Source organism: Bos mutus, chromosome 19 (assembly GCF_027580195.1).
Source record: "Bos mutus isolate GX-2022 chromosome 19, NWIPB_WYAK_1.1, whole genome shotgun sequence".
NCBI classification, from domain to species: domain Eukaryota; kingdom Metazoa; phylum Chordata; class Mammalia; order Artiodactyla; family Bovidae; genus Bos; species Bos mutus.
The window spans coordinates 40,989,176-41,004,123 of NC_091635.1; the positions used below are offsets into that span (position 1 = coordinate 40,989,176).

The 14,948-nt window shown below is 40.2% G+C and overlaps 1 protein-coding gene across 3 annotated transcripts in view; it reads left to right on the forward strand.

Moving 5' to 3' along the window:
• Positions 1-6,159: 6,159 nt before the first annotated feature.
• The window catches only part of SSH2 (slingshot protein phosphatase 2), a 246,358-nt gene continuing 237,569 nt past the window's right edge, over positions 6,160-14,948 (forward strand). The window contains exon 1 of one of the 3 annotated variants that reach the window (XM_070390313.1): positions 6,160-6,362. In XM_070390313.1, the coding sequence (XP_070246414.1) occupies positions 6,300-6,362 (63 nt within the window). In that variant the 5' untranslated portion in view covers positions 6,160-6,299. The remainder of the gene's footprint in view (positions 6,363-14,948) is intronic. The other 2 variants (XM_070390312.1, XM_070390315.1) reach the window with 2 other exon arrangements.

A 14,948-nucleotide genomic window follows, 5' to 3' on the forward strand; every position in this document is an offset into this window, starting at 1 on the left:
TCTTTATTCTGGTAGTAGGAGATTCTTTCTGTAGCAACAGTTGAAACCAGTTTGCCGTTTTTCTACAGTTTTGTAATTTTCATTGACACCAGCCAGGGTTCTGCTGTAGAGGTCTGGGGCCCAGACTTCTGGTCCCCTGAAGTACCCCCATCTAAGCTCAGAGACACCAACACCAGTCAGGCAGTGCCTCCTCAGAGATCTGAGGGGTCACTCCTCCAAGTTTGTGGGGTTTTGTTCCGTTTAATGCCTTTGTTTAGGTTGTTTTTCAGCCTAAAGGTAGTAACAGTCACTACCTCTGTCATACCTTACATTTCTCTTTTTAGTTTTTCAGTCACCCCCTTAACTTCATACCTAGTTAACAATTCTTGTTAAATCACCTGTTCAATTAATTGGTGTGGTTTCTATCTCCTATCTGCTGCTGCTGCTGCTAAGTTGCTTCAGTCATGTCCGACTCTGTGCGACCCCATAGACGGCAGCCCATCAGGCTCCCCCGTCCCTGGGATTCTCCAGGCAAGAACACTGGAGTGGGTTTCCAATTCCTTCTCCAATGCATGAAAGTGAAAAGTGAAAGTGAAGTCGCTCAGTCGTATCCGACTCTTAGCAGCCCCATGGACTGCAGCCTACCAGGCTCCTCCGTCCATGGGATTTTCCAGGCAAGAGTACTGGAGTGGGTTCCCATTGCCTTCTCCGATCTCCTATCTGGACACTATCAAATAAAATTAGTATAAGATTATTAAAATTTAAGAAAAATTACAACCAGGTAGAGGCAATATGGGCTTCCTTGGTGGCTCAGACGGTAAAGAATCTACCTGTGATATGGGAGACCAGGGTTCAATCCCAGGGTCAGGAAGATTCCCTGGAGGAGGGCATGGTAATCCACTCCAGTATTCTTGCCTGGAGAATCCCCATGGATGGAGAAGCCTGGCGGGCTACAGTCCATGGGGTCTCAAAGAGTTGGACACAATTGAGCAACTAAATGCAGCACAGAGGCAATATATGACTCAATCATACTCCATTTACTCTTAGCTACTATAAACTCTACGTGTATATGTTTCTATCTGGCTTTTTTGTTTTGGATATTTATTTATTTGGCTTAATTGAAGGTCTTAATTGCAGCACATGGTATTTTTCATTGTGGCCTGCAGACTTAGTTGCAGTATGCAGAATCTCTGTTGCTCTGCAGCCTGGCAATATTAGTTCCCTGACCCGGGACTGAACCCAAGTTCCCTGTTTGGCAAGGTGGATTCTTAATCCACTGAGCCACCAGGAAAGTCCCGATTTCTACTTGTTTTATTACTTTCTTTTTTTTTTTTTTTTAGCATTTCAATAAACTTTTATTGGAAGTATAATATATATATATATATATATGTAAAAAAAAAAGTATACAAATCCTAAAAGAATGCATTCCTTTATGGAGATGCAGTTTTGATCCCTGGGTCAGGAAGATCCCCTGGAGGAGGGCATGGCAATCCACTACAGTATTCTTTTTTTTTTTTTTTTTTTTAATTAATTTTATTTTATTTTTAAACTTTACATAATTGTATTAGTTTTGCCAAATATCAAAATGAATCCACCACAGGTATACATGTGTTTTATTACTTTCTAACTTGTCATTTCAAATGTAAGAGGTTGGATTATTAAGGACGATTTTCCCCTCACATTTTAACAAGCTTAGCTGTATAAACTATAGTCTGTTATATGACATACTTTTATATGTCTGTTATATGTTTCTTTAGTCTGTTATATGACTTTATCTGGTGTGTGATCAATGAGTACAGATGTATTGCAAGATGGTTATCCATGCAGCCCAGGAGCGGCCTGAAAGGACTAGGGTGGTTGGTGCCTCTACATAATTCACCCCTGGGCAGAAGCAGTTTGACATAAGGATTCTCAAAGAGTAACCCAAAGAATCAGAGTCTGATGATCCATCCTAGTGTGCCCCAGGGTCCCATAGGAGGCAAACACATAGGGGACTTGCTTTATTAAAGCAAGTATCCTCGAATAAAGGAACAAAGCCAAAGAATGTTCTATCTCCAGGACATCACTTTCATAGGCCAGTTGGAGTATATACTGCTGTTCATCACAAACATTGAGCCCTGAAGCTGTGGAGGAGTGCTTGTTCCAGGCACTCAAGGAGCAGGACTCAGAGCCTAATGTGTGGCCAAGAAAGGCAGGGAGGTCTGTCAGATACTCCTCATGGATTCAGCTTTCCATCTCTCTCTTCATATATATTGAATTTTTCCCTTTGTTTATGGCTGATGTGTCCTTTCGTTACATCCAAGTTAGCTGCAGAATTATTGCTCTCATAATACAGTCATACTCTGTGAATTGAAGTTTCATCGTTATTTTGTAAATTATACTTAATATGAAAAAGTTTGAGTGGATTCTAAATCCAGTCATGTTATCATAAAATATTACCACATTATGTTTTCTGGTGAGAAAAAAGTAAGAGCTATTAGTCATATATAATTTATGCTTGTAAATTTTGAATTGTTGTGAAATTATTTTAAATTTATCACCTACTTGTTCTCATCAATATATATAAGATGAATATAAATTCTCATCAAAATGACTACTAAGTGATCACTGTCAAACTGTCTTATTCAGGAATTAGATGCAATCATTTCAATCATAAAACCCTACATACAGAATGTTATGTTTATAGAAGCAATCGGGTTTTTCATTAAATTTTTGAAAAGCTTTATTTGGAAGCTTATGCAAACTCAATATTTTATATCATCCTTAATATGTTTGTTATTTTTCACATTATAACTATATACAGAAAATAACTTTTTCACCAAGCCCCTATTGCTTCCAAATCCCCTCTATTTTTTCCCAGTGTGCTGAACAAATATCATGATTTCTATAGATGTCATGATAAGAGAAAAGGTTGAGAGCCACTCCTTTAAATTTCATTTTTTTAAGATTTATTCATTTGGCTGCATTGGGTCTTACTTGCAGCATGCAGGATCTTCATTGCATCATGCAGGATTTTTCATTGTGGTGCATGGACTCTCTAGTTGTGGTACATGGGCTCAGTAGTTGCTTCACAGAATATGTTATCTTAGTTCTCTGACCAGGGATCCAACCCACACCCCCTGCATTTCAAGGCAGAATCTGAACCACTGGACCACCAGGGAAGCCCTGTTTTAAACTTTAGATCAGGATTCTTAACCTAGAGCCCCTTAATGGATTTCAGTGTGTGTGAAATATGTAAGTGCATCTTTCTGTGGAGATGGTTAATAGTTTTCATCAGGTTCTAAAAGCTTAAGAACCAGCTGATTACAGAAATTGCAAAAGCTCTTTTATAATTTCACCCCTGAAGAACCGTAATACAAGTCAAGGCTTAAACGAACTCCAATGGCACAAGGATCCAGATCAGTTCACCATGTGGCTGTACTGGGACTGCAGGCAAAGACTGAAAGCCAATATCATAAAGCGCGCATTTGCCCAGACCGTCTCTCTTTTCTAAAGCACTTTGTACATTTCTAGATTTCTCATATATACATATATATATACACACACACACACACACATATATATGTATATGTATTTCCTATGGGGCCTAGCAAAGGCGACTGAAATAACAGTACTATTAAAGCCTACTGTAATTATTGGATGAGTTTTCCACTGCTAACAAGCTTTGAGAGATAGACAGATGTTTGTTTTTAAAACAGTGACTAGTATATGGTACACACTATTTTCTCAATTAATGGTGAATGACTCAATGTACATGCACCAACAACTTCCAAATCTTAGTTTCCTTAAAAAGTCATACACCAGGAAAAGATATTTCTCCTGTCAATAAATTAGCTTTCTATTACAAATCTTATGTGAATTTGGGTACCTTACAATCCTAATTTTGACCAGAATTTTATCACCTCAGGTGTGGTGAATAAAGATGTTCTATACCTACCTATAAATGAGACATGTCTTGACCACAAATCTACTTCTCCTAATGTTAAGAAAAGGCATGGAATCATGTATTTTAAAATATTTTATTACCTTTTTGCTTGATGCTATTTTCTATACATGGGGTATACTCAGAAAATGCTGACTGCACTTGGAACAAATTTAAGAGAATAACAAAATTATTTTAATTACACATGGGGTTTTACAGTTTATATTGCACTTCACTTTTTTTTTTCTCACTTGAGAACAAGAATCCTGTGAGGTAGAACTCTATTGAATAAATAAACTAAAACTTAAAAACTTTAAGCCATTTGCTCAAGGTTTTACAGAGGCCAGGAACTAGAAGCGAGATCTCTAATCGCTAAGGTGTGCTCTTTCCCACTGTAAGATTATTTTGCACTGTAAGATTATCATTGTCCAAAAGAATTTAAAATTGTGTTGCTACATAAAAGCAGATAATCAGTGTTGCTGTCCATGAGTCAGAAGTATATTACTAAGACCTACTGATTTGAATAACATTAAAAAAATGTATTTTTTATTGAAGGATAATTGCTTTACAGAATTTGAATAACACTTTTTTCTAGAACTATACTTTGGTTAATAAGCCATATTTCATTTATTTGTGTTCATTCAGCTTTCAGCAATGTAAAATTCTTGCCTAGGGATATAGCTTCCTGTTTGATCTGCTAAGCTTTGGTTCAAAGTTCTTACCTCTGAACTTTGTCTGCTCTTTTCCTGTTTACTAAATAGCTCTGGGAAAAACACAGTCAGATTGTTTAATCTGTGAACCGTACATCTTTGTTTAATTTTGGCTCGCAGGCACTCTTGACCACCACCAGGGGGCAAAAGACTACCAGCTGGCTTCTCTGCTGTACATTCGACATAGGACTGTACAGTACAGGGACCCTCAGTGTCTGATTCTTGATGGAACCTCCCTGCTAATTATTTCAACCACAGGGCCCCAGGGAGAGAACAAAGGCTCAGCACAGAGGGCTCCAGTGGCACTTAACCATACAGCGGCCAGAAGGAGCTCAAGGCCGCTCTGCCAATTTACAAGAAGCAATAAGATCCAAGAGACTTTGAGTGACAAACAAGAGGCGGTGGGTTAATAACTGCAAACTCCTGAATGTCTGCGTTTTACAGATATGTTATGTATGGTGGTATTTACCAGCACATCCACTCAAATTGAGAAATAGCTTTGTCAACTCTCTCTGTGTAATCAATCTATGGTATTTACATGGCGTGATTTCCACCCCCGCCCCCCTTAAATCTTGATTTTTCATTATATTCTTGGCTTAGGTTCAGCTGATGATTTATCTTTTAGAAAACGATTTCTTTAGAATATTCAATCGACATTTCGCATGTGTCTATGAAATAATGAAATCTAGAGACGAAGAGAAGGAAAAGCCCAACGAGCAAATCCTGTTTAAAAGAGAATTTCTTCCCAGCAGGAAGCAAGTGGGAGGTAAATAGCAGGTTGGACCCTTGTAACTCCGCGAGTCCAGCTTTCTCGGCTTCCCCCAGGCTCTCTCGGCCTCCCTGCACTTCAGGAATAATGAATGAGCCCTTAGACAGGGGCCAGGGTAATAGAGGAAGCACGAGGGTACCGTGAAGACTCTCGGGGTATAAAATTACAAATCCTTCTTTCTTTCAAAAAGTCTCATCATAAAACATGAACTCAGAGCGGAAGGGTGGGAAAGCTCAGAAAAAAGCCCTCGAGAGCCGGGTCAACGGTAAGGTTTCTAGCCCAGAAAGTCCCATCCGCGCTCAGAGGAAGCGTTTGAAACCTCGCGGCGCCCTTTCCCACCCGGAAACTCGTTCGCCTCAGGATTTTCACCTCCGTTTCTTCTCACTAAGGTGGGTTAAGCTGTGCGCCCAACCTCGGGAATAAGAAAAGGCTGTCCTTCGAGTGGGGACTCCAGCGACACCCCCTCCCCAGCCGCAGAACCCTCTCCCTAACCCACCCCCTCAAACCCCCAGCGCGGCCTAACCCAGAGCCCAGGGGGAAACCCCGAGAGGGGGCGGCGGCCCGAGGCGCACGCACCCGGCCGGCTTCCGGCAACTCAAGGGTTACGGCCAGGCGGCGGCGCGCGAGGAGGGGAGAGGCGGTTGCTGACAGGTGGCGCCTGCGCACTGGGAGCGCTCATTGTGCCCCGCAGCTGCCGAACCGCCCGCCCGCCAGCCAGCCAGCCGCCCGCTCGGCGCGTCAGTCTGCGAGAGTCCGGTGGTGGGTGCGGAGTCTGCGGCCGTTCGCGCGGCCTCCTCTTCCTCCCTGTTCCCTTCGCCCCCACCCCACACCCCTTTGCCCCATCCCGGCTCCGTCACCCTCCCGCCCCCCCACACTCGGGACAAGAATGCCCTGCCCGGAACAGCCCAGCAGCGCCTAGATGGCTTTGGTCACGGTCCAGCGGTCGCCTACCCCCAGCACTACCTCCAGCCCCTGCGCCTCGGTGAGTCCCCTCCCGGCAGCCGCTCCGCTCGCTTCTGTCACTGCGGCTCCGCTTTGCCTCAGCGGGTCCCGCCGAGCGCCACTGCGCACGCGCCGCGCCGCTTCCCAGGCCTTGGCACCCGGCTGCCGCGAACCCCCCACACCCCCCCCCCCATCTTAAAGACGAGCCGCAGGAACTACAGGACGTTGATTTGTGCCTCCGTCACTCTGAGCATCTAGCGCCTCACCATCCTTGCCCCGAAGCCCCCTGTGGCATGCTTTCCTCTGGCTTGAGCACTTCCTTTCGGGAATGAGTCATTCTTGCTTTTCACCCTCCCCCTTCCTTTTACCCTCTGTTGCTCTGCTGCAGGGAGAGGACCCCGGGACTCCTGCCATGCCCCTTACCCACACCCACATCCCCCTACCCACACCCATTTCAGGGACCCGTTCCGTCTTCGCCCACCGCCCGCCCTTCTTCGGGCTCTCCGGGCGTCTGCCTTCTCCCTGGTCACTTGCTGTCTTTCTTGTGTCCTGTCCGTTGGGCTTCATTGGACGGCTGAACGGTAGTTACTCCTAGGTTTCTCGCCATCTCCCCTCCCCCAGAGGGTGGCGGGGGTCTTTGCTTCTTGGACCTCTCACCTTTCCTCGACGAGGTCCTGAAGCATCTGGCGCTGCTTGATGACCCGTGCCAATTCATTTACATCTCACAGACATTTATGCATCACACTCATTGCTCATGATCGTTCTTGTTCTCGAGTCGTGTTTGTATGGCTCGTTACTTCAGATGCCAGTGCCAGTGAAGCGTGCTTCCAGAAGGAAAATACCCAGTAACCAGCCTTTTCCTGCTGGGCCCTTCTTTGCCTTCGCCCCACCCCCACTTTTTTACGTTCCATTCTTTTAGGCTTTTTTTTTTTTTTTTTTCTGGAAATATTTATTTTTTAAAATGAACTATTGCACCAGTGGGGCGAAATGGGATCTTTAAAAAAAATCCAGATGTTTTAGAGGGAAATAGATGGAATGAATATATGAGAAATTGGAAAAACCATTTGGAACTTCCTATAGAACTGTAATTTTAAAAACTAGGTTGGTGGGTTTAGTAGTTTAAACTTGCAAACACGTAGTCAATATACACTGAAACACCTTCCACTGTAAAAATACTCTTAATTTATATATTAACTGAGGTGTGTGCTTTGACATCTTGAAAACATGCTGGTTTGTGATTTCAGCATAGTTTCCTGAATTTCAAAATTTTGTTGTGTAGTGTGTGGTGGTTTCCTTTTTTTCCCCCTGAGCCAGCTTTTGCACTTTGTGTGACTAAATTGGCAGCTATATCCTAATTCTAGAAGCAATTATACTTCAGAGGTTACCTTACCTTGTGTTGTTTCCAGAAGAACTAGCTGGGATTCTTGGATAGAAGTTCAGGGAGGCAGATTTTCATGCTAAGGAAGAACTTTGTAACAGTGGGGTGGACTGCCTTGCAAAATAGTGAGCGCTCATTATAGAAAAGTTCAAACAAAAGTCTGGAGGTCCTTTGGCGTAGGAGATGGTGTAAGGGCTCTTTCTAACTCTTAAGATCATATGATTTTAGAATAACTGCACTTGAAAGCTTGTAAAATATTTAAGGGTCTTCTGAAGACAAGTATCATAAGGTTGGATGTGGTACTTGATGCTAGTTTTTGGAAAGTCATTAACATACCATCAGACCGTTTTAATTCACTCTCCTTGTAAACCTTTTGAGGATAGTGGTTATCAGGCCTGATTTTGGCTGAGAGAGCAACTGAAGGTTAGTTTAGTTGAGCAAGTAAACCAGAAACCAGAATTATATTGACATGGTTTTCCTTGGGCATTGTTGAAAGCAATTGATGATGTAATAATAATATATGTATATCACGTTATTATACTTATTTTCTTGAGGTGAATGATTAGTATACAGTAATACCATATCTATTTGATATAACTTCGTTAGCCAACACTTGCTTATTTTAGAATCCTGAGGTATGTTAATAGGCACTTTGATATAGGTAATTAAATTGATCATGGGTAAGCTCAGTTATTGAGCTAAATGACTGATACATCTACTTGCTATAGTAGCCTGATTATTTCATTTTATATGTGACCCTGGGAGAAAAGGAACCCTGGTACTGGGGTGTGTGTGTGAAACAGTCAGTGGGGAGGGGGTGTGGTATGTGTGTGTGTGTGTGTGTGTGTGTGTGTGTGTGTGTGTGTGAAACAGTCAGTGTTGTCAGCATAACTATGAGCAGTTACCTTTCCCTTTAAGTTGTCTTCCTATTCCACTTAACCCAGAACTTTTTCAGCTGAGTTTTGTCATGGTCCTTGTGTTCCAGTATTCGACTGCTGTCTGACTTGGATATATTTGCTGTTGTGTCTCTTGCTGCATGAAAAAGTTGAGTTTTTTGTTTTAAGAGAGGGCAGAAACAATCTACAGAACCATGAAAGGAGAGATTTAATTTTGTGAGGCTGGAGATTTAGATGTTGTTATCATTTTAAGCATTCTGTTACCGTGTTTCACTATAGGAGGTAAGACATTTTAATACTGTCAGCTCTTCAGTGTTTTTTCTTTAGGGATTAAATAAACCTGTTGATCATCTACTGGGTGTGAATGACTATTATAGTAGTAAGATGTGTAAGATATTGACCCTGTCCTTCAGGGTCATGTAATCTTGGGAGGGAGGGGGAGAGGGAAGGCATAGAGACTAGAGGAGGGGCAAGAATGAGATGAGAGAGTAGAAAAGGAGTGTGAGGGCAATGATACTGAATGTATATCAACAGCCAGTTTGTAAATGGCCATAAGTATTATATGAATTCAAATTAAGATAAATTCACTAGTGGCAATAGTAGTGAAACCAATATCTAACATGTAACTACCTTACATGGATTATTTACTCTTCACAGCATGCAATTTCTTTTATCTCCATCTTACTGATGAAACTGAGGCAAAGAGCTATTAAGGAACGTACCCAGTGACACTCAGCTGTTGAAGATGTAATTCAAACCCAAATGTGTCTAGAATCTTCCATCTTTTCCCTTCTTGAGAATCAAAGAGAAGTATAACATAGTTAGGTGACTCTTGAACTAGGCCTTGAAGGGGAGGTTGAATGTTTAGAGACTGAGATAGAAGCTGGGGAGTAGAAAGTGTTCCAGGTGGAGAGAAGCTGTATACACCAAGACTCAGAGACAGAAACATACAAGGCATATCTGAGGAGATTTAAATAGACCAGTTTGAGGAAGGATTTGTTTGGAAGAGTGGTAATAGATAAAGCTGAGGAGGCAGCTAGGGCTGCAAAGGGACTGCTGAGCTTAGGAATTTGAACAAATCCTAGGTTTTGAGCAAATATGATCACAGTAGTGTTTTAAGAAAACTGATCCACCAGCTATGGGCCAGGGGAGTTGAGAGAGGGAGAAAAGGCAAAGGTAGAGCCTGTTAGAGGCTGTTACGGTGGCCTAGGTGTGAATAGTAAAGGCTTGAACTGGGAGTGGGAAAGAGAAGGACAAAGGCAAGGGACTGTAGAAAAGACACACGGAGCCTGGGCTTATTGGATATAGGGGAGAAGGGATCAGAGATGTCAACTCTTGGAATATATTGTTCTTCCCAGATAATAGATGTTTTTAATTAATTGAAGCAATTTAAGAATGCCCTCTTACCTTCTTTCTGGTATGAATTTTCTGAACAGATATCTATATTGACCCAGGGTTATATAAATACAGTGAAATACCATAAAAATCTTTTGCTTTTGTATAGTGCTCTATACTTTTCAGAGTGTTTTGTGTTCATGGTCTGATTTAATTATAGAATAGCCTCAGAAGTTACACAGGACAGATATCAATGTTAAAAGGCTTACTGAAGATGACAAGACTGGTTGGGATAAGATCTAGCTCTAGAACCAAGTTCCATGGCTCCTGGTTCATATCTCTTTCCATGGTGTGGTAAGACAAACAGCATATTGGTTTCTGGTCCTGAGAACTTGACTGCCAGTAAAGGAATCAAGACTTGAGGTGCAATTAAGAACTTACACTGTCTTTTGAGTTCATCTATATATTGTCTATTTTGACTGTCTGGAACAGAATCATCTAAGTTTGTACAAATCATTTTTTGGTGATACCCTTATTTGAAGCCTATTATCTCTTAGTTTACACAGAAAATCTTATAAACTTGAATATTTAGTTTCCATACTCCTAGAAGATTACCAGCAGCAAAATATGAATGGAAAAGGTCAGGTGCTGCTAAAGGCAGGCTCCTTATAGTTCTGGGAAATGATAGTTGATGTTTTTACAGCAAGGGCAGAGGAAGAAAACCTATAAATAGCTGACCCAAGGAAAAAATTTAGCAGTTAGGGACTACTTAATGTAAGGACAAGTATATTCTTCTAAGACCCAGTACTCCTTTAGAGCAGCTTTTATATAGTTCTAATGATGATTCCAAATCTTTATAAGAAAGCTTAATTTTGTTTTGTCTTGGTTTAAGCAGTCAGGATTGAGTAAAGTGTGTTTATAGATAAAGACCCATCCAAGTTTCACCAAAGTCTTAATGTTTAAGATGCACACTTTAATTGGGAAATTCATTTATCTATATATACACAAATGGGTATGTGGGATAAGTAGATATTATTAAATGATATATATTCAAATATGACCACACCTCTCTCCCTAGGCAGAGAAAATAAAGTCATAAAATATGAAATTGACTTATATAAAATAAAAGTGATGCTTTAGAAATTTTTGTAACCTATAGAAATAATACAGGCCAATTGTAGGAAATCTGGAAAATATGGAAAAGCACAGAAAAGAGAATGAAAGATATGTGCCGTACAGCTGAGCGTTTATTTTTATATAACTGAAGTGTTGCTGTATGTATAATTCTGTATGCTTTTTTAAAAAGTTTTATATATATCATAAGTGAAAGTGAAGTCGCTCAGTCATCTCTGACTCTTTGCGACCCCGTGGACTGTAGCCCACCAGGTTCCTCCGTCCATGGGATTCTCCAGGCAAGAATACTGGAGTGGGTTGCCATTTCATAGGTGTATGCGAAATCACTTAAATGGCTGCATTGAGTAGTTATAACTCATTCTAACCTTTCCATTATTGGTGAATATTTAGGTTTTTTCCAACTTGTAAATTACATTGCAGTGACCATCATTGTGCATAAATATTTGACAGTGTTTTGGAACATTTATTAAGATTTCAAGAAATACAGTTACAGGATCTCAGAGTATAAACAATTTTATGATTCCTGTTGCATGTTTATACTTTCTAGGAAAATTGTTTCCAATTAACATTTACTCCAACCAGCATAGTGTAAGAATGCTCATTTCTCCTAGCTTTATTAACACTGCATATTCTCATTTTATTGTTAATCATTAATAATTTTTGAGGATAAACAGTAGTACCTAGTTGGCTTGATATATATTTTATTATTAGACAAGTTGAATATTTTTGAGATGTTTATTAGGCATTTTTGTTAACTTTCTTTAGAAAGATAGCTTTATTGAAGTATAGTCTACAAGCCCTAAAATAAACCTGTTTTAATAAGTGTACAATTCAGTGATTTTTAGTAAACTTCCAGAGTTATTCAACTACAGTCCTGTATTTCCATTTTATGAACTGTGCATCCTTTTCAACCTATGTATGCTTCTGGTACATTATGAATATTAACCCTTTATTTATTAAAACTGTTTGATTTTTAGGTGTTTGTATTGCCCTTAGAATAAAGTCTACACTCCAGAGTTTTGCTCGCAAGACTTTTAATAAGACAACCTTGCTTACCTCTTCAGCCTTGTCTCTTCCCAAGTCCCTGCCTTGCACACTGCTCAGTCAAGCTGACCTGCCATGCTCCCTTGGATCTCTAGGCTTTTGCACATGCTGTTCCCTTTACCTGGAACACCTTCCCTTCATCTGTTTACCTGACTAATTCCTACTCATCCTTCAGGTCTCAGCTTAAATGTCACTTCTTCTGGGAAGCTTCCCTGACTCCACTCCCAGACTATGGTAGGTGCTCCTTCTACGTGCACCATAGCACCCTATACTTACCCATCATGGCTCTTATCTCTTTATTGTATTTGACCATTTGATTGCTTACCTCCCTAACTAACCTTTCAGCCAGGAACTTGGTTTATTGATATATTTTTGTATCACCAGGGTCAAAAATATTGGACTATGGATCAATGGATGGATTGATGGATATAGTCATAGTTAGCAATTTTTTCCATTGTTTTTAAGCATTATTTTGTTTCCAGAAGCCCCCAAAATATGACTACCCTTAAGATTTTGGATACATATTGCTGTTTTAGGTTGAATCAAGCTTTGTTGACAAGCTGTGTATAAAAATGTCTGCTTCATTGTACCCTTATCAATCCTGAATGTTGTCATCATTCTTTTTTTAATCATAATAGCTCTTGTATATTGAACATTTACTGTGTACCAAACACTGTGCTAAATACCTTATATACATTATATTGTTTTATATTGTTTAATTTTTTCTGACTGTACCGTGCAACGTGTGGGATCTTAATTCCCCAACCAGGGATCAAACCTATACCGTCTGCATTGGAAGGTGGAGTCTAAACCATTGGGCCACTGAGGAAGTCCCCAGTTGTTTAATTTTTACATCACTCCTGTGGTGTAGGTATTATTATTATCTCTAATTTACAAAGAAAATTGAATCTCAAGGAAGTAAAATGAGTAAGGTAAAACTTTGCCAACGGTTATAGTTCTGGTGTCTGAACCCAGGACTCTCTTCACCACTAGTATTTTGTTGTTTTAAGTTAGCTTTCAAAAAAAAAAATCAGAAGTTAAACATTTTTCAAATAACTTACTGTTATTTGTTTTATAGTCTCTGTTTCAGTCAGTCATGTGTTTAGCCAAGCTTTCTTTGTGGATAATTATTTTTGCCATATTGATTTGTAAATATTTTTCATATACTTATAACAATCTTTTTTGTTATGTTGCATGTTTTGCCTTAGTTTTCATTTGCATTTTGTTTTTTATTCATTTTGATGTACAGACATTAAAACATCTTAATACTGTCATTTCAAAGTCTTTGTGTGTTTCCATTGTTTTTCTACTTTGTTCAATTTTCCATCAATAGAACAGAGAAATAGTCACTAGTATTTTCTTAAGTTGTTTTGTAGATTACATTTATACTCAGTTTTACTGCATAATGTGAATACTAAATTAATTTTGTTCCAAATAGTTAACTTGTCCCAGTTCATTTTATGTAACAACCACTCCTTTTTCCTAATTCCACCTCTGAGAAACACTGCGTTACGAGTACAAGCTAGAGTGTGTTCCAGTGAAGTTCCATTGCTCTTCCCACAGGAGCTTTCTTATTATTTAGTATTCATTAAATTGCATGGACAGAAAATAAACAAACTAGCTAAGATTTTAAAATGTGACTGGTTTGAAGGAAGAGCAGGCCTTTGGTACTCAAAAGGTGTCTTCAGGTCTCTCATCCTTTCTCTGTGGCTTTAAGTGAGAGGGAGCAGATTCTAGATTATGCCCATTCTGAAAAAGGCACCGTGCAGAGCCCACACTGCCATCCCATGTAGCACCATTGCATGATATGTTCCTGGTTCCAGCGGCTTAGCACTTTGCAGTTTTTCCATTAAATGCCTGCTGTCATGTTGGCTACACAGCGCCTAGCCCATAGTAAGTATTTCCATGTTCATACTTTTCATTTACTTGTTCACTCATTCAAGAAACCTAGCAGTAGGAGGGAAACTACTTTTAAAAAACACAAACAACCTCTATGTCTATTGACAAGACTACTCAATTTGAAATATGCCAGAGGTCCTGTGTACCTGAGAGGAGAGACCTTAAGGAGTCTTGTTAATCAGCAAGTAGGTAATGAGTGCTGTTTTGTGCAGGTAATGCCATCCATTCTCTTCCTCTGGTTTTCAGCACTGAATCCTTTTCAGATACACTTACAAACTGCCCTGCATTTTCCTGTGTAGCTGAGCAGCACAGCTGCTGTTCACAGGGCCCCTCATTTTCCTGTTTGTCAGGAGAAAGTCAGGTGAGGTGATCTTGGCTCCAAAATGTAGTGAAAGCTCCCATGATTCCCTAGATTTCCTGAAAGCGAAATAATTTCACTTAGTGGGAGAGGCTATGCTTAGAAAGAAATGGGCAGAAGTAATCTACTATGTTACAGCCTTGATTTTTTTCTTGAAGCTGCTTGTTGTTTTTTTTTTTTTAAGATAATTTAGTATCTTTTTGTATCCTGTGCTATCCTTGATTCTGAAGGTATCTATTTATCTACTCATTCATGCCAGGATTGGGGCTTCAGCAGCCAGTTAGTCCCTGGCCTCAGGAAGCTTAGAGTATATTAAAAAAGTAATTATATTACAGTGTAGTAGTCATAATTGATGTGTAAGCCTTGAGGAAGACAAAGAAGACCAGCAAGGACTTCTGAGTCCTTGCCTTAGAATTTATAGGTCTAGTAGGGGAAGGCAGCTATAAGCTAAGCATGAATTAAAACAAAACAACGACCTAGGATGGTGAGTGGAATAGGAGAATTGCAAACCAAGTGTGAGCATGGATGGGAAGGAGATGTCAGTTTTCTACGAGATACTGGACAGAGAATGTTTAATGGATT